Below are 20,113 nucleotides of genomic sequence, written 5' to 3' on the forward strand. Positions count from 1 at the left end.
GAGCAGCAGCCATGCTCGGTGTCGCCAGCAGTTCTTCAGCTGTCAGAGCTGGACCAAGCGTCGCTCGTGCATTACAGGCTGATGTTTAATTTCTTTCCCCTCCCCGCTTTAAAAAAATCTGTACCTAATGGAGCTTGATTCTTATCTCAGGCACACAAATGGCACCTATGGCTGTATTTTGTAAAATCAGCCAGCCGCCACGCATGTTTAGACCCAGGGATGGATGGTGCGTCATGGAGGGACTTGTGGTCCTGGGTGTCTGCGATGAAGAGTGCAGCTCCTTGGTTTGGTACCGTTTGCAGGTTGTGGAATGTTGAAACTTGGAATTTCTACAAGGTTTTTCTCTGCAAAGATGAAGCCAGGCCTAGGAGAATACGGGGTTTTTTGCCAGTCATACTTTTCTTTACTTCCCAGCAAAGTTAACATTATTTTCACTTAAAGGACTAGACAGGACCTGGTCCTTCGTGGGACCTGCTGTTGCAGGATGCATGTGCCACTGAAGCCTTGTAGAGATTGTTGGGTCTTAAATCCCATTACACTGAGAAACGTTGCTCTCCTGTGTCTGCCTGTGTTGTTGACAGAGGCAGGTCCAGTTGGTCTGCTTTAACTGTCTACATTCACACAAATAATCACGTTCATTAGATATTTTAATTAAATCATTTAGGCATGCCATGTTTCCTTGTCCCTGTTCCTCTGTGGAAGGAAAGGATGATGAGCAGTCATCACTTCTCAAAACAGAAAGTTCTAACAGCTCATTTACTTCTACAAGTAAATAAAGAGTTTTAAAAGCAAAGAATAAATTACTGAAAACTAAAGGTGGTTGAATAGTAGCAATTTCCGTAGGTAAAAAACCACCTTGTAAACACAGCATAATACAGTTTTTCAAGTGTTAACAAACAAGTTCAGCTAATTCAGGCTTACGTCTTACCAAGTAAGCAGCTTCATTTTAAGGATATAATATTCTATGAAGCTCCTACCAGCAAAGAAATATGGATCCTAAATACAGTTTCATATCAATTGAACAACTATGGATACATGTCAGTGTAATTACAGGTCTGCCTTTATCAGCTAAACCAGCTAAATTACTTTTAGCATAGCAAAATTTGAATGACTGATGCATAAATTAAATCACCTTATCTATTCACATCTTTTGCCTTCATTTTAAATGCTGTTATCAAGTAATGGATTTATATTAGCTTGTATGCTATATAGTCCTGTATACAGTATACAATAGGTATTGTATAGTGAACAGGATGTAGTCTCATATGTGCTTTAACATGGGATTATTTGGGCTTTGAATGGTAGGGTGTTTTACAATTTAGCCTTCTCTTTTACCGTGGTTACAATATCTTGGCATGGTCTTAAGGATATGGGGGGAGAATGAATTAGATTTTGTTTATGTGCAAGTTAGGCTTACTTGTGGCTTGGCCCCTGCAACTTCTGTTCAAATTTAATTTGGCTATATAATTTGATGCCTACCTTTGATCATTCTTGGCTGCTGGTAAAATACTTAAACGGCTTTCTTGCAGCAATGTCTAGAGTGAATAATTCCTTTCTGTTGTTCTTTTTCAGATCCCTTCGAAGCCTAGTGCAGTTTTTAATTTTTTTACTGCTATAATAACAGGGGAGCACTAGAATTCAGAACAGGCCAACCTCACACGAAGCCTTAGCAGAGGCAGCAGGTACCGACCTGGGCGGTACAGAGGCTGCAAAGAACGAATGGCAGAGAGGTGTGTCTGTCTCAGATGGCAGCAATGGTAGAGCAGGTCATAAAAACAAACTGTGACAAAGCATGAGGACCAGAAGGTGTTCAAGGATGTTGAATTACTGTCTTTGCTGGGTAACGTCTCGTTTATAACTTCCTTAACACCAGCCGCCTGAAAGGTGGTTACTATGGCATCAAGTACTGAAAAGGGCTCTGAGGGAGCTCTGGGAAACTGCAGACCTGTTGGCCTGATGTCTGTCTGGAGCAAGTTAATAGAAGGTTGTCTGAAGGGCAGAGTTAATGCTCACCTGGATAAACAGAATATATTAGGAAAAAGTTAACGTGAGTATTGCCTAGTGGCATTAGGCTCCACCAGTCTGCTGGGATGTCTTTGGAAGAGTCATAGCCCGCGCGGAGGGGAATCCAAGCTGATAGTTTCCCTGAGCTTTCAGAAATGAGGTCAGCAGCGCAAAACTGGGAACTGGTTTTTCAAACTGTGTGGTTAATTTGCAGGAAGCTGTGCTGCGAGGTGTTGTGAATGCTGAAAATCTGTCTCAAAGTGACTGGTTGTATTAATGGAAGATGAATTTGTTGCAGGCTTCGGGGGATAACACCTCTGACTCAAAAGTCCCTGCATCGCAACGTGCGAGAGACTGTACAGGGCTCTCACCATCCCCTTTTCCGTGCTCTTTCCTAGGTGTCTGGTGTTCACTGCTAGAGACAGGTTGCTGAGCTCAGTGAACCCGATACTCCCATTCTTACGGGCAGGACAAGGACAGCAGTTCGCAGAGGCACACCATTTCCTGAGCTCTCCTGTAGCATCGCAAGCACTAGAAAAAATGTTGGTGTAATGGGGTTGGAGAACAGCGATTCTGAACACTTTCTAGTGTAATGTGGCTTCACAGCTGCACGTTGTGATTCAAATATTATTGTAGTCAAATCTCAGTGTAAATAAAAATGGGGAGAAGAGCTGTGCAAAAGAGGAAAACATACGCTACCAGGAAGATTAGCCTTATTTTGGAAGTGGTTATATTACACTTGCTCTTTTCTTCTGTGGAAAGAATCTTCAGTTAAATGTATTTTGTTTTTTTCCTAGTGACTTGAGATAAATTAAGCTATGTTAATGTTCAGACAGGTTTCTATAGCCTGACTTGTTCAACATGTACAATTTCAAAAAGCCCCATAAAACAGAAGTCCTTTGTTGGGGACGCTGCAGCAACCGGGCGTTTTTTGCTGAGATCTGTCTTACAGTCAGCTTTATATGGAAAAGAAGAAAATGTGTTTGCTTCAGTAGTTGTTTAATTAGTTTCTGATTTCTCTCATGAAAGTTTTATCTTGAAATCTGAGCATGGTGTTTTGATGAGTCAGGCTTTATGTTTAGAAAATGGTGAAGCGGTTTCTTTCTAAACAGCAGATTAATGAGGCTACCTATAATTTGATTAAAGTGACCAAGCTCTTTGCTGCTTTCTTTAGAACAAATGTCCTTTACGGTATATGCAGGTCTTTTTTTGACAGTTTTTCTCATTTTTACTGCCAGTGCAATATTTGAGTCACTGAATTCCTGAAAGAAGAACTCCAGGATAGTAGGAGATTGAGTGGGAATCACACGATTCAGCACTCATGTTTTGTTGCATTCTCCTCTCATCTGTTTTAAATTTAACATTTAATGAAACAAAATTGTTGGGAAAAGGGATGTGAGGGGGGTGAGGAACGCTTTCCCCTCCAGCTCCACCCTGTCCCGTTTCTGCCATTTGGGAGGATTCTTTGGGTATTTGAGCAGATCTTACATAGGCTTAAAATTTTGATGATGTGATTTCATCCTGTAGTCCCAGGTCTTCATTCACTCTCTTTTTTTTAGTATAACCAAAGTCTGAAACTCGAAAAGGAAAACTGACTGCATCAGAAATCTATGAAAAAAGTCAGTGGGTGAATGGCTTATTTTTGTAACAAGATGACTTAGCTGGAGCAAGTGATGCTGACTTCCTTTCTCTTCTTTCATCCTCCTCTTCTTATACACAAGTTTCTACCTTGAGTCACACATGAGGAATTTCTACTAAAAAAGGCAATTTTAAAAGACTCCAGAAGATGCTGAAAAGAGGAATTTTAGATGGGAAATAACGTGGAGAAGTCTACTACTGTGACACAGCTCCGAGAAGTCAAAAACAATTTGACAAGTTTGAATGGAAACATGAAAGTACCATATCCTCCTCCTGCCATGTCTCTATGTTAATTAAATAACTTGCTTCTCCTCAAAGATGTCTCCCCTATGGGGATAAAGACTTTTTGGCAGCCCACGTTGGAAATAAGCGTACCTACAGGGAAAGAAAGGGTTTTTTTCTTTCTGGGATCATTAATAGGAGCAACTTTCTTCCTAAAGGCTTGCCAGAGTATTCTAGGCAACAGCTGCTCAACAGATTCATGCTGGGATGCTCCGACTGGTCTAACCTAAAACTAAAACATTTGGGCTGACCCAGGAGAGGGCTGGTTAGCTGTCTGTTGTCTCCAGCAGTGATAAGTTTGATAACAAATTGCTATTCCGTTTGCTCTAAATGACAGAAAATAGTTGCATAGTAACAAGCAAAATGGAAATTGAGCTAAAATTCTTTCTGGAAGTGCAGACTGCATACAGGTTAGTATTTTAGGCAAAAGTATTTTCTTTCTGAATACGCAAATTTATTGCAAACATCATTGTACTAGCCATTATTGAACACTTCACACAGAAATCTGTGTTATTTTCTTCTGTATATATTTAAAATACATATAAGCCTTTCAAAACCAAGTTATTTTCTCCCTTGAAAACTGATTAGGAGTGCCTATTCATACAGAAGGCGATTTTGATCAATTATTTATTTTTATTTGGGAGAGGTAATAATTGGAGTAAGATGAGTTATAATTTGATTTAATTAAAATACTTTTTCAGAAGACTCCTTCCCTTCTGATGTCACTGAACATCTTTTTGTAACATTACTGCTATGACTTGCTATTATTTTCTGTGCCTTGTACAGAACTGTTCATCCGGAGAGAGACAGAGAGGGTGAAATAACTTTCCAGTAGGTCTCTGTGGTCCCACAGGATTGCAGAATCCACTCCTCTGGTGAAGGTTATTCCTCGTTTTACAAAAAACGTTCTCAGACGCAGTAGTAGGCAGAACCTTCATGTTACAGACTTCTGACAGTTTAAAGAAGAATTTTTTAATTAAGACAGGTTTTGATAGTTGCTTATTTTAACTCTCCTTTTCCCTTGCTGTTCTTCCATTACCAGCTCACTGGACTCTCTTCCTGCTTTTTTTGCTCTGTTCCTCTTTCCAACATCATTTCCTTCAATTTTCTTGTTTTAGGACCTTATCTCCTAAGCTAAACATGTTTTCTGAAAGTTTTGGAACAAGTAGGATGTTTCCAGACAACACATTGTTCTCGCTACTTGTATGTTCTGCCCTACCCACGATGCTGCGATAACCAGGTGATGAAAGGAGAGGGGCTTTAGAATGTAATTAAAAAAGCTTTTATACTCTCAAATAAGAAGGGAAAAAACTGTTACTGTTACATAGTGGTTTCTGTAAAATAATGCTGGATTATCTACAGAAGGATGTTAACCCGTAATTTCACTATTTTAATCTTTTTTTTTTTTTTAAATTTATACCTAAAAATCCTAATTACGCATAACTGGTATATTAGTGCCACAGGAAAAATAATCATGTGGTCTGTAATTTTCTCTTTTTACAGCTCTTATCGCAGCAAAATAAAGAATCATTTGGGATCAGAGGCAGCACTGAAAGCTACATCTCTCATGTTTTGGGTGTAGTCCAGCTGTGTTGAATCTGACAGTTATTTGTTCCAGGAGCTCCATGGATCAATAGCACTGCAGCACTTAAAACATTTTAGTACGAGGGAGACTTCAATAAAGTCTACTCTCCGCAGCATTACGTATCCACTGGGCAGCTTCCAGCACGTGAATCAGCCTTTGGCACGGCAGCCGTCATTATTAACTAAAGATGGGGAACGGATGATGCGCAAAGCGCCCACTTTTACTCGCTTTAAATTTGAGTTTTCTGAAGTTTGCTCTTCAGACCGGTGCTCTGACTCTTCCCATCACAGCCTAACTTGGGCAGGATTTTGTAAAAGCTTGTCCATTTTGGGGAATACTTTCTCTCCATACAGAATTTATGTTATAATATTGTGCTTACAATATTTACAAATACAATGTTTAAGTGCAAAATTCAGCTCCTCTTCAGCTGAACCAGTCGCAAGAGATGAGCGTGCAGTAAACACACAGCGGTTCACTTGTTTTCATCATTCGTGGCACTCCTTCACCTCTTTAGCCTGTGATAAAACCAGTGTTTTTACACAAAGATAGCAGATTTCATTAGTTCATCCTCTTCTGGCAGAGGAAGGTTCAAAGCATAGTTGAAATTCAGCTGTACTCGTGTGTGTAAGGTGGGGAGAGGACAAAACTGGGAAGAAAAGCTGATTTTGAGCCGAGCTCCTTGGCCGGACTCTGCCCGGGACCTGCCTCATAGGAGCGAGTCAAGAGAATTCAGGCATGTGGCCGCGCTGTGTTTGTATTTATAATGACGAAGCATGTGAGTCTGTGTAATAGAAAGCGGTCGTGGTTTGCGTTAATGCAGTTCAGGGCACCATAATGTACATTTCTCTAATGCTTGTAAGGAACCGATACAAGGAGAGGCTCCCAGGTACCCTGGGATGGTCAATCCATCGTTCATGCCATGCCAAAAGAGTCGCTGTCTCCTCCAGCATCTTCCTTGTCCGTAGATAGATTGGTTTCTTGTGTATCTTTATGGGTGTATACACAGACAAAGGTATAGGTGTGTATATATTGTAGTCAAACTATGGAGTGAGTTCAGATCTACTGAAATAACTGCTTGAAAAAACACTTTGTTCAATCAGGTCATTAGATGTTAATAAACCTTTTTTAGTGAAACATTCCTTTCAGAGCTGAAACTGAATTTAATAGATGAAGCCTTTTGCTAATCCATGATAATTTCCTTTTATCAATGCCTTTTAATCTAAAGAAAACCTTTTTTTAATTAAAATACTAACTCATCGATGAGTTATGTGACAGTGAAATAGTAATGTAGAAAATGCAATAGTATTAGGAAGCTCAGTAGGCTGAACTAGAGCACAATGCTAATAGAGCTAAAATGATTGCTCTGAAACAATAAACACATCCTGTTTTTTCTTTGGTTTATTTTTATTTGGTAGTAGATTAGATGCTTGGCATTGATCACAAACAGCACCAGAATTGATCCCAGTGCTCCATGGAGATGTACAAAAGGATAAACCATCAGCAGCTCCTGATATTTGAAGTGTTTTCTGTGTCGGAGGGGCCACGCAGCTCTCCCGTACTGCTCGTTCCAGCCTCTGGAATGACAGCTTCAGGAACAACTAGTATGGGCATACAAGTTTGAGGAATATTATGATTTGGGCTGATGTTTTCTGTTCCTCAGGTGGGCGTACTTCCCAAATACTCGGAATCTCTGTTTTTAAAGAGACTCTTAAAAAGCCAGTCTGCAGACTGCTTGACATTGCAGCTTCTAGTAAAATATTTTCCCTAGTGTTAGTTTAACAGGGCTTTATTGCGGTCCTGTGCATCTATTCTAAATACATGTTTGCTTATGTGTGCTTTTTAATTCATGCCTGGCTGTAGTGTTAGGTGACAAGGTTATTTCTCTTCTGTCATCAGAGGAAAGAAAACAGAGCATCTCCCATCTCTGCTGATGAAGAAGTGTTGGGGGTCAGCGGGTCTTTGCATTTTATCGACTCTATCTTCCATTGTATGGCTCTTCTAGTGTAAGAAGCTGCCTACAGATTAATAATCAACAGGCAATCCTGAATCCCAGATAACAGAATTCTTCCTTTTTAGAAGGGCAGTTTCTCTCAAACGTATATTTTTCCAAAAAATACTTTTTATACAATTTTAAAACTATTTTAGACTCCTGTCTGTTTTGAAGACTGGGATTCAGTCATTGGTGGCAGTATTGTACTTACAGCGTCCATGTGGATATTAAGGAGAATTAGCATGAAAACCAAGACGGAAATAATTTATAGCTTTGTCCCCACTGGAAGATAGACCACCTGCTGCAGAAAGTGTCATAAATGAGCCATCTAATTAAACTTTCTGAATGCCTGCCCTGGTAATTGTTTTGCATTACGTGGTTAATTCCTACCCCAGAATTAGCATCGCTTTCCTTGCGCAGGAAGAGTTGCTGTCAAAGTCAAATGAGAATTTTACTTGGACTGAAGGAAAGATTTTCAGTTTTGCTCTACTGGCTTGGATACCGATGGGGATTAATCTCACTAAGAACTGTAGGAACTAGCCCCAAAAATGTGCAGTATTTGTTTTAAATAACTTCTCTAGCTATTTAAATTTAAGTTCCTACATCAGTAGTAGCAAGTCAGTTCTTGTATGACGCCAATGTTATGTTTGTCATCAAGCCCTTGGGAGCAGGACCGGCCCGTTGAGCGTACGTACGGCACAGGCTGCTGCCATCGGCTCCTGGGCCATCACCAGTGAACGGGCGGTGGGACCCAAGTGACGGGGTTGTGACTTCAGGCTACCTGTAATCAGTACGTTTTTCTGAATTAAATGTGCATTTTGCAGTTCTAGAAAGACAGCGTTACTAACTACTGACCACGTAATTTGTTATATTTTTATAACAGCTTACAGAGCTGTTTTTTAGCTTACAGAGTTGTAACAAATGGATCAGTATAGAAGAAATACTGTTCTCGGCTCAAAAAATTGCAGTTGTGTAACAGGAAAGGCTATTTCGATGCTGTTTAATGCCTAGAGTCGGTCTGTTTCGTACAGAGAATCTTACAGAAATAAGAGGCCAAATGGACAGAGGCAGGTATAGAATACTTCAAATAATTTTTTCATGCTTTTGTTAGTTTTTATATTATGCACCAAATGCTCATCCCGTGACTTTGATCATCAGATTTGCCTGTGCTCACAGGAGGATGTTCAGGACCTAGGCAAACTGTTGTGCATGGAAAGTCACTTTTATAAAAAGATCTATGTTATCCTTTAACATTTGGCTAAAAAATGGCAAAACAGATTTCTGAATTTATGGCATTTCCATTTGTTATTTGTAGAATAACAGTAGAAAACTAATGCTCAAATATGAATCTGTCAGGATAATCTTCATTTGGACAGGAGTCAGGAGTGCTTAGTTCTTTACGTGAAAATCCTCCTTTCATGTAATCGGGTTACATATGAGTTAGGAGGGCTTTTTGTCTTTTTCAGGTTCAGAATATCTGAAATAAAAGAAACTATTGCTCTGTGGCTTTTTCCCGATCTGCAGTTACACTGAGAAGATTATATTGACTTGAGCCTTTTGAAGTAAACTGTTGTCTTTAAGTCATGTTGACATAGCGTATCTTGTCTGGTGGTAACGTGTTTTTAAGACTTAAGTCATGCTTTTTAGGGAACAAAAACGTAAATACTGTGAAATGGTGTGTATGACTAAACTTGCAGTACATTGAGAATTCACCACGTTGTTAATATGAAGTTCTTTGTTGCCCTCAAAAGAAAAACTGGTGGATCAGCTTGTTGAATCCACGAGCTGATCACTTCTGCTGTCGTAGATCAGTTGTTTGGAGAAGGCAGGAATTAATCGGGCGATGGGGTCAGCTCCTCAGTGAGGAGTAAGGAAGACCCAGAAAAGATGCAGAAATAAAACCCACGCTGAAATGGGAGAGTGCTATATTCATTCCTTACGGATGGGAGCTGACCTGTTAGGTGCCGATCTATCGAAATGTGCAGGTTCTGCATCTTCTGCAGACTTCTGAGTCCACGCAGAAAGCGGCACAGTTGGTATCATCAGCCCTCTCTTTGTTTTCTAAATTTCTTCTTCCTCTTTGAGTTAGTAACTCAATCTTCAGTGCAGTGCCTTCTGGTGACAATCCCATTGCAGTCATTAACATCTCTTGAACTATGAAAACTATCTTTGTTCTGTATTTCAGAACAAAATGAGCATTGCCATGTGTTGCATCGGATGATTTGTGGTTCTAGTGTTGGCCAGAAATGATAAAGAAAAGATGAGCTATTTCTAATATATGTTATAAAAATTAGTTACTGGGGCTGTGGTAAAACATTTGAAATAAACATATTTGTTAAAACTGCAATTACAAATGAAATATTAGTAGATTGGCCCATGCAGAATTATTATCCGAAACAATTTTCATGCCATGGTAATAATCTTCTCAATATTTACGTGTTTTCATTACATCAGTATCTGGCACAAGATCATTGCTGTGAATAATTTTTTCACTGGTGTCGGCCAGTTTGCAAGCTGATAGGGTGCTTGTGTGTGCACGTATGGGTTTTTTTGGGTTTTCCTATACAATTGACTACTGGCTTGCGGCATTTAGCGTCAGGTTGCGTGTGTCTGAGCTGGGCTGCACATCCATGAGCTTCATGTGCCGGAGGGGGGAGAAGGGGGCTTCAGGCCACCCTTATCTCCCGTCAGTCTCTGTCGCATTCCTCTTGCCTGGCATGACTCATGTTACACCGGCCCCTATAGACTCTGGAGGGGAATGTGCTGTAAATATATCTCATATTCATCCAGGATTTTCTTGTGCAAAATGGTAGCGTGGTACCTTTTTTCCCTCATCAGATCAGGTCTCCTGGGATGGATCATTAGGGGAAAGAGAGTCAGGAGGGTGTTTATTGGGGGGTGGGGTGGGGGGGGTGGGTGTGTGGGGGGGGTGTGGGTGGGTGCAGGGCCAACCATGTTGGCTGCGTGCAGGCTCCTTAAAAGCAAGAGATTTATTGCTGCCTCAGAGGTCATCATTTGACCTGTTGAGCTTTTATTACAGGAGATGCATGAGAACAAATGTCCCCCCCCCATCTTTAGTTTCAGATCCCAAATTTAATTTGCAGGACAGAGAACTATAAATATAAATTATGTAAATTGAGGCTATTACGCTGAGAATCAGAGAGGCATGAAGCATGCTGACCCATAATATCATCTGTAGAGTGGCTTTTCAAATTAGCCTTTCACTTTAAGGGGCATGTGAGTTTAACTTTGAAATGTAATATAATAATCTCTGCATATAACTTATTCGCTAGTTCTATTTCTCTGGTCTAGCAGGAATATCTGTTTAAAAACTTATTAATAAAAGTGTTTTAGTAACTATTCTATTACACACAAATGTTGCACAGAACTTAGTGTCTTTTAGAATTCAGACTGTTAAAACATGCGGAAAAATCCCATTTCTCTAGCACTAGTGGTCAATACTGCTTTGTTACAGACAGTTTTAACTTTTCCCTGTTCTTTATTTAAGTCTCTTGAACCTTTTCTGGATTTGCAAGGATAAAAGTGGAGTGCTTGTTTTTTGTTCTGGACAGCATTAGCTTTACTCTCATCTTTTGTGTTGAACACCAGATCTGTTTGGTCAGACATTCAGAATGTTTTGAAATTGAAATTTTATGTTCAAAGGAAACAATTACTGAACACAGAATTTGTGTATCCATTTTAGATATTTATAGTTAAATATCTTAAACACTGATGGGCTCTGTGTACCTCTCTATGATCTTAGCTTTTCTACAGTTGCTAAATCCAGGCCCATTTGCTTCCTATAAAAAAAAATTAATAAAGTAGGAAAAAAGGAAGTGTTTAAGAGTATCAAGAATGTGCCTCAGTACTCACACACTTTAAAGTAAGACTGTGCAGTTTGAAAGTTTTAACAAGAGTCATCTCTTTTGTAAAGAATGCAGATAATTTTTTTTTCTGGCAAAAAAAAAAGGGGGTAACCTGATATGAGTCTGACAGTGTCGTTTAGTTAAGTGCTTCCATCTGTTGCTTGCTATTTCCCTTACTCATGACCTCTCTTTCTCTCTCCCCCTCCTTCTCCTTAGCCCCTTTGAGGAAAGCAAAGTTTGTTGAGAGCCCTCGAATCCCAGAGTCTGAGCTTGGCTCACCAACACTTTCTTCAGCACAGAAACTGGACGTTGATGCATACTGCCCTGGTAAGCTGCATGCAAAGGCTCTGTGTTAAAGGAGGGAGAACCGGCAATTCCAGCCCAGAAGTATTTTTAAATGTAGTACGGCTCCTTTTTCTAGATGGTTGATTGGACCTTCCCCAGCCAAGTTTCATTGACTTGGAAACTTGAATAAGTATTAGTTTCTAATAGATACCCATTTATGTTTGTTACTTGCAATTTGGTGTGTGGCCGCTCTCCCCTCAGAATAATTTAGAAGATCTAGAGAGTTGCTTTTGAGAATATAAAAATAATCCAATAAACATACTACTTTAATTTTTAATGCTGGTCTTCAGAGAGGCTGGAATAAAACCATATTTCAGAAATATCATTAAATCAACTAATGCAAAACCATGGGATCTTTTTTACCTGCATTCAAGAATATTGCTTTTTTGGTTTTTTTTTTTTTTTTAAAGAAATATCTTCTAATTTATGTATCCTGTAGTAATTGCTCTTAAAAGTATACATCTTGCTAGAGGCCTCTGGTTGAAACATAAATAGAAGTGGGTCGTGTCCCTCCCTGGCTTAACCCCGTATGTGTCTGACGGTTCGAGCTGGCAGTTGCATAAATACCTTCAAGCCCAGGCAGACCTCATGCAGATGTGTGAGTGCCGTTAAATCTTTATATAGCTGCATCTTGCCGCCAACTCGGTATCGTTGCCCAGAGTCTTCCTAACTTGGAAGTGGCAGCCTGGGGAGGGCTGGATGCTGCAGTGGAGGTGCTGCCCTTGGAGGAGGCTGGGACCGGCGCCGTTTTAAAGCGGCAGCAAGTGTCTCAGTGGATTTTTTGCTGAATTCTGCACTTTCCTCCCTGGCTTTCCCCAGTTTATGAACCAAAGGGGCCCATATTCGGCATAGGTCTTGGATGGGGTAAAAGGATGTCGAGTGTTTTGAAATGGCATGTACATATCTGACATCTGCCTCTTAAATCTGTAGCTACAGTAGAAAAGGTCATATTAATAAATGATTCTCTGAAATCAGGGTATCGTTTATTTCTGTGGATGGTAAGCTTATAGAGTATTCACAATTGGAGGAATTAATTGAATGTTGTCCAAATTTTGAATGCAGGCTTTCTTTAGTGCATTGTGTTTGAAAGAGAAGTTGTATTAGGGGAAAAAAAGGCAGTCCCTGTGCTTGGAAGTGCCTCCTTTGAGGCCATAGCTGCTGTGAAAAGTGCTCCTTCTTTTTCAGTCATCGTGAATTACAATTAAAATTTTGCTGTTGCAGCCCTTTCTTCTTCTAACTAAATAGCTTCTACTGTCATGTTTATAATTGTTAATAATTATAAACTTATTATGAGTGTATCCACAGAGAATTATAATTGAATTGTAAATTTGGCTTAAAAAGCATAAATTCCACATTCCCACGTCTTACGTTACGTCTTGCAGGCGTGCTTGCACGTGTGTCTCTCCCCCTTGCCCCAGCTTCACTTGCCAGGGTGTTTTGAAGGGCAGGACTCCTGCCAAGCCCAGGAGCGGGCTCTGACAATGGAATCTGCAATTTTTTTTTTTTTTTTTCTTTTTGATCTCCTTTTCTTGCTGATCTGAAAGGAAAAGTGGAGTTTCCTGCTGCCTTGAATTATCATTAAAGAAACATGAAGCATTATTAGGGAAGGGAAAAAAGTGAGAGCACGAGAGTTGTCGTAGTACGTGCCAGTGAACAGCACTAACTTGGAGTAAAGGTAGAAACTTCAAATTAGGGGTTTCAGATTGCTAAAGTGTGTGTGCCAAGGGAGCTGCTGGGGAGCCCCTCTCTCCGTTGTGTCCATGCATGCTTGGCGCCCAGGACCTCGTCTAGCTGGGAAGCCTGCGTTTGCCCAGGTCCAGGGACTGCAGCTTCTGAAGAGCCCAGCCAGGTTTATGTTAGCAGTGTGAGACAGGCAGGTGAAGAGGGAACGGAGGAATCCACTGGGGAAGGGTTTCTGAAGCTGTTTGTAGAAGGAAGTTTGTGACATGCACAGTTTTCTTCTTGCAATGCTGCAGCTCCTCCCTTCTTCCCCCCATCCAGAGCTGCAGCAAGGCGCTGGCAAGCAGTCACCCCGTGGATGTGTACTCATCTTCTACGGTAGAAATGGATTATGCTTTACCTGCCTGGATTTATGGTTCCTGCTGTGAAAACAGCAGTAACATGAGGGCTGGTGGTCTCGCTGGGCTGGAAGGCTGGATTGAAGGAGCTCAGGAGGTGAGACCTTGGAAAGTAGGTGGCTGGGGAAGGATCCTTGTGTAAAAAAGAAAAGAACAAAGATCTGGACAACTCATAGGGACCAAAGGACTTCGAGTCTGTGTGTAGTGTCCAGCTCTGGATGGGAAGGTGGAAGAAGAGAGGCCAAGTCCTACTCTGGACTGTGACAAAGCCTGCAGGCACTGCCTGTAATCATTTTTCCAAGGAAATACAGCTCCTTTCTTCAGTGTTGGGCTTATTTTAACCCTCTTCTAAAACGTGTGCATCCTATGAAGGATGTTAGCATGCAGTGTTAAATCCCGAGCATCTCCAGGAATGATGATATGAGTTGAAAGAAGGAAAAAAATAAGGCTGAAGGTACACTAGAGCCTAGCAATTGAGTGGAGGTGGAGTGGTTTGTAAAGTGATCCCTGACAAGTAATGTAATTAATTATACACTTAAAGGCAGTTTAAAACACTAAATAGCAATGAGGAGAGAACATTATCTACTCTGTATATAGAAATGATTATTTCAATTTGAGAGGCCTAGAGATGAAATTTTGCTCAATGCTAAAATGTTTATTTTAAGGCTTCAGGCAAATTTCAGCACATTCCAGAGAGGTGGTTTCCTGAGCAACCACCGTGCCGCCGCTTGGCCTCTCGTGCTGCTGCGGGGAGTTACTGCTTTTGACATCTTGCAGTGCGAATCAGTGTACGAGGTGATGCGCTCTAGACATTTTAACTTTGAGGAAGGAGAAAGAAGAACTAGGTGGCTAGTATCTTTTGAGGGAAGTTCGAATAGCAAGGACACGGTAAAGCTTTAAGCCTGGTATAAAATTTTTTTTGGAATTATGTTCTTTGTTTTGCCAAAGAAGGCCATTAAACTCTGTAAGATGAATTTAGTCTATTTAAGTGAAAGCAGAAATTGGCTCACATTTTCTAGTTGTTGCATTTAAGATGATGACAAACAAGCTGTTTTGTGGCTTTGAGAAACCCAGTTCTGTCAGAATTATATTTCTGTAGAAGTTTTTGTTGTTGCAGTGGTCATTTAGAGTTCAATCGAGCCCTTTTTGACTTGGAGTGTCTATGGTGGAGGAGGAGTTGTTCCTTGTTTCTCAACTTAGCGGTGACTTTATAAGGAGGGTCTGAAAGGAGTTTGATCCATCCTCCCTCCCTGTCTCTGCTCTGATCCTGCAGGCACTGTTTGGCAGGGGCATTTGCATTTTCCTTCTTGTCAAACTTTCTAAGACAGTGGGACGGCTCGGGGATGACACCCGCACGGCCATCATCACTCTTTAAGGGGGATAACATGGAAGAGCAGGAGTTGACCTTCAGACCTCTGCTGTTCAACTGTTAAACCTTTTCTGTAATGATCCGGTGATTCACAATTTAATGTGAAACATTTTTTTCCCCCAAATTTATCACACCTCACTCCTTCTGCCTAGTGGCACTGCTGCTGTAGTGAATGGTGTCCTGGCTTCTTGGTTCTGCTCAGTTGTGTATCATGAGGGCATCTTTCTTTGAACCGCTTTTTGTTTTTAGCATGGTAGCTAAAACATGTTTTGACTTATAAGTGCTCAGGAAGCCTATTGGAAACAGTCTGAGATGGATGGTGCCTTCAGGTAATTGCCTTTTGTCTTAGATCAATGTTTGCAGTTGCATTTTGCGTGATTTGTTACCTTGTCATTATGTTTCAAAGGCTAAGTATGTTATGACGTTATCTTTTAATTTGATTAAATTTTTCTTCAGAAATTTTGGGACACAAATCTTAAATGTCTGGTCAGGGGATGTTTGCTTGTTCCACATTAGGCTGGCAGGCATCTGTTTCCATCCCTAATTGAGTTACGTACTGCAGCGGTGCCACCGCCACGGACAGCAAAGGGTGATTTACCATCGCAACATCATTTATGTTCATATCATCGCTCCTTTTTCTCTTTCTTTGGTTAAAGAATCGTTGAGGTTGACACCTGCTTGCTGCTGCTGCTGCTTCTTTCTTTTCATCATGTAAAATGTGATTTTTCGTTTTACACAAACCACACACTTCTCTTAAAGACAACAAAACATTTCTCAGGTGTTAGAAAAAGACCTTTAACAGGGAATGCATGAAGCAGCATTGTACTCTGATTTTTCATGGTGAAAATACAGGCAATGAGCCAAAAACCCCCACAAAACCCCAAACAAATTCAGCCAGCAGGATCCTTGTCCAACCTCTGTCATATTGGACAGTGATGAATTGGGAGGAAGGCAAGGGAACAATCAAACCAACCATGGCTTGACAAATGGTTTGATTGTTGAATCTTGTGGTTGTCCCAGCATTATCAAGCCCACTGACCTGAAGGGAATGGGAAATCGTTGTGATCGGCCCTAATTGCAGAAGAGAGTCGTGGCAATTTGGTACGTCGGTTGCTATGGAAGTGATTGACTTCTCTTGTGCTTCTTTTGGGAGGACAGTGCTGGTTTCTTCTGCCGTATCAAGAGATGGGAACAGTTTCAGAATAAATTCCTGGTTTAGCCATCCAAAACTTAACCTCCCCAACTAAAACAAAACAATCCCCACCCTGGTCTGAAATTCGAATTCTGAGAGAGGAATAATGAAGGCGTTTTTAGAGTTTCAGATGTATGTCTGTTTGGGATTAGCAGCAGACCACTTACCATTAGGTATAGTTGGGTTTGCTGCAAACAGAAAGTTGCAGCTTGGAGAACAGTGGCTGGGTTTACAATTTAGGGTTTATTGAACCTTCTTGTCAAAGGGGAGATGCTCAAGAGAAGAACTGAAAATAATACAAATTCCGTGTACTATTGCCGTATGTTTTAACTGTTAAATAATTTCAGGTAACATGGTATTCTTGAAGCTTCCTGATGTGATCTTTTAACAACCAACTTCCCTTTACAACCTAGGTTTTGGTTTCATCTATCTGGGGGAAAAATAAAAAGGGAAAAAGGGGGGAGAAAGGCTTTAAGTGATCCAAATGCTGTTTATGTGAAGAACTTTGAAGTGTTGTGGCTACCGCCAAAACATAAAACCTAGATGACCCCGAAGTGTGTTTCACATCAGATGCTTTAGCAGCAGAATTCCCTGCAGCCTAGCACCTTTGGCTGCCCATCCAGATGGATTCTGGGGAGTCTAATGAGTTGTTTTGCCTCGTCAAACAGGAGTGCTTGCTTTCAGTTGGCCTGTTGGGAAACAGTAACTTTTTTGTGCTGATACTTTGGCTTATTGAATATTTATAGCTTTCTGTCTTGCCGGTGAGTAAATATGTACACAAGCAAACCAACTCTGTTGATTTTGAAACTGTCGGTGATGGGCCTACAAGGATCAGTGTAAAGCCTCCTTTTCTTCCACGTCTGAGCAGATGTGACTAGGCGCTTGATATGAGACTTTCTTGTATGGATGGATCATCGGAGACCTTCCCTGTACTGTGAACTTGTCCTTTTCGTTGCTGATAGACAACGTCAGAAAAGGTCAAGACTTCTTATTGAATGAGTGGTGCCTGGCAGAGGAGTTTCCTCTTCTAATATATTATTTTTAAAAACAAGGGCAACCTGCACTGATGCTCCCAAATATCACAGCTTGGGCAGTATGGCTGCAAAAGCATGACGGTCTTTGAAGCAAGGTACTCTGAGTTATGAGGATTAGTCAGGAATTAGTTGTGTTGGGAAGCTGGCGTGTAGGGTTTGTCTTCGTTACTGGCATAGGTCACTGTTTTGCTCCAGGATTGTATTCCGATGATGACCATCCATGCCGCTTAGCTGTCTTTGGGTGTAGAACATCGTGCTTTGGCTGCAAGCAAAACTGAGAATTAGGTGAGTTCAGGAACTGTTCCAGTAGGCGATGTACGTGGAACGATTGCAAGGCTTGGACCCTCAGCCCAATGCAGACCTCCAGCGCTGTCCCAGTAGTCCTTGTGCGCTGAGATGCCCTCTTCTTGCCTGGTCTGCAAATGGCTCCATCTTCAACTCCTTGGCTGGCCTAATGTATCCGCCTGCAAAACAAAATTACCTGTTAGGGGTGGGACAAAGACATGGCTAATAATAAAACGTGTCACTGTATCTTTCACCAAAGTCACCGGACCTTCTAATAGCAGATAACTTACCTAGAATTTCAGTCTGAAGCAGCTTCAGTTCTGGCTTAGATAAGAGGACGTTGATTTATGTCTAACCTAACCTATTTTGCAAAGGTACAAAGTATCCTGTCTCAGACCAAGAAATCATTCATACTGAAAAGTTGGAATGGATTTTTTTTTTTTTTTTTTTTTTTTTGCCCCGTAGGTAACAGGTAACAAATCTGTCTCCGTGCTTGCCTTCTGCTTAATGTCTTTTGGACTATTTATTATGCTTGGTCATCAAAGGTATCTGCTGCCAGTATCATCCTACTGAAATCTTCAGCTGTTTCTCCACCTTCAGGATCTCAATTTATTGCTGACAGAATTGGTAAAATGTGCCTTTTTGAACTCCCAGCAGTGCTGCTCACTTGTTGCTAAAAGACTCTGGTGTTTCTCAGTGTCTTCGTGAAGTGTCACAGGAGCACTGGTCTGCCTTCGCATTTTATAATTATAAATTCTAGCCAAAACTGAATCATTGTCCCCAGGTTTTCCTTTCTTCGGTAGAAAAGACTTCAATACTTCCAATTTGGGGAAGATACTACCTGTCAAATTAGATTTGGGGAATCATTTCGACTTTGTTCATCTTGTGGTAATTCTGTTTCTACTCAGCGTCTGTCGGGCTGAATTAGCTGTGCATCAGCGCGTGTTCGGTGTTAGCTGCAAGGGCAGCATCTGAGGGTCCCAGGGCGAGAGCAGCCCCGACCTCTCTGACAGTGCTGTCCTAGTTGTCTTTGGGCTCCTGCTTGCAGTGCTGTTGATGTCTTTACACAAGCCTGATCTTCCATCTTAGCTCCTGGAGCTATTGATTTCTTTAGGAGTTCTTTAGGCTGAGTTTAATTTGAAGTTAGCCTTCACCTTATGTTTATGCCTGTTGTAAGTGGAAATACTGGGATGGTAAGCGAGGCAAAAAGGAAGGAAATGATGGTTGCTGGAGTTCTTTGTCATGGTTGTACTGATTAATCTTCCCTTTTTCCTTCTGGCTCAGATATTTATTTCCAGATACTTTACAGTCTAGAGGAAGTGGTCGATAATTCTACTTCTTTTTTTCCTGCAATGTTTTGAGATCCTATTATTTTGTTTCAACTCTTTATGGAGGCAAAAACCTCAATATTCATTTTACCAGCTCTAACAATAGAAGGAGGGATGGTTGCATTTGTAGAAAACCGCTCAATTCTTTTATAAGCCTGATTCCCATGTCTTAATGCATCCATGAGGCCAATGGATGCTTTTTTTTTTTGTCCTGTGCGAAAAGTACTTGAACTTCAGTGATGCTATGGAGAGCTTCTCATCAGTGAAAATATGCATCGCTCTGAAAGCCACACCATTACTTTTGCTCTCTTACCAGTTGCCTTGACTTCCTAACCCTCCTCAGGACTGCAGAACAAGTACTTCTTTATTCTTATCCAGCATGTATATTGTTCCCCTTGCTGTAATTTGTTTTGATCATCAGTATTCCCCCCATCCTGTCTGTTCCTTTCTCTTGGGCAGCACAGCTGCACTTGTACGCTGAAGAAAGGAGATCAATTTGCTCGTAACCTCCTGCACCACAGTAGATTGCCTACTTTATTAAGCAGAATTTTTGACATTTTATGTCACTAATTACTTGACTCCTAATCGCTTGAAAAATAATTGCTTTGAATCCAAACATGAAAATTTTGGCCAGCTGCCAGTTTGAAAGTACAGCCTTGCTGGGAAGCATTGATTATACCACCATATCTTCAAATTCCTCCAGTGGTCTGTAACTTACTGCGGGGTCCAAAATTGTTGTATTTGGTCTGAGACTGTAGCAACCTGCCTCTCAGACTCCTCTACTTGCTGTCTTCTGTTTTCTCTGAGTCCCCACTGGCTCTTCTATATGTTCCCGTGAGGAGTCCCCATCCCTCCGGGAAAGCGTTGTCCCACCGCACGTGTTGGCATCTGGAGCGAGTCTCTTGTGCTGCTCTTCGCTGCTGGCTGCCAGCAGAGCCTGCCTGGAGAAGCGTGTTAGGCACCATGGCGTTCCTGGGCTCCCTGCTGTATTCCTGTCTCTTCTTGGCATCTGTTTTGCTTGCCCGGCAAGAGGAGATGTGGTGATGTGTGCGGTTACCTGCATGGCTGTCACCTGTGCCTTCCCCCCTTTGGTAACTTCAGTGTTGTATTTCCACCC

General features: G+C 41.2%; 1 protein-coding gene across 1 annotated transcript in view; it reads left to right on the forward strand.

The window, feature by feature from the left end:
- Positions 1-20,113, forward strand: part of TANC2 (tetratricopeptide repeat, ankyrin repeat and coiled-coil containing 2) — a 253,232-nt gene that overhangs the window by 114,523 nt on the left and 118,596 nt on the right. Inside the window, 1 exon segment of the mRNA XM_050911874.1 lies at positions 11,582-11,692. Within this exon segment, the coding sequence (XP_050767831.1) occupies positions 11,582-11,692 (111 nt within the window).

This window comes from Gymnogyps californianus, chromosome 28 (genome assembly GCF_018139145.2).
Source record: "Gymnogyps californianus isolate 813 chromosome 28, ASM1813914v2, whole genome shotgun sequence".
NCBI classification, from domain to species: Eukaryota; Metazoa; Chordata; class Aves; order Accipitriformes; family Cathartidae; genus Gymnogyps; species Gymnogyps californianus.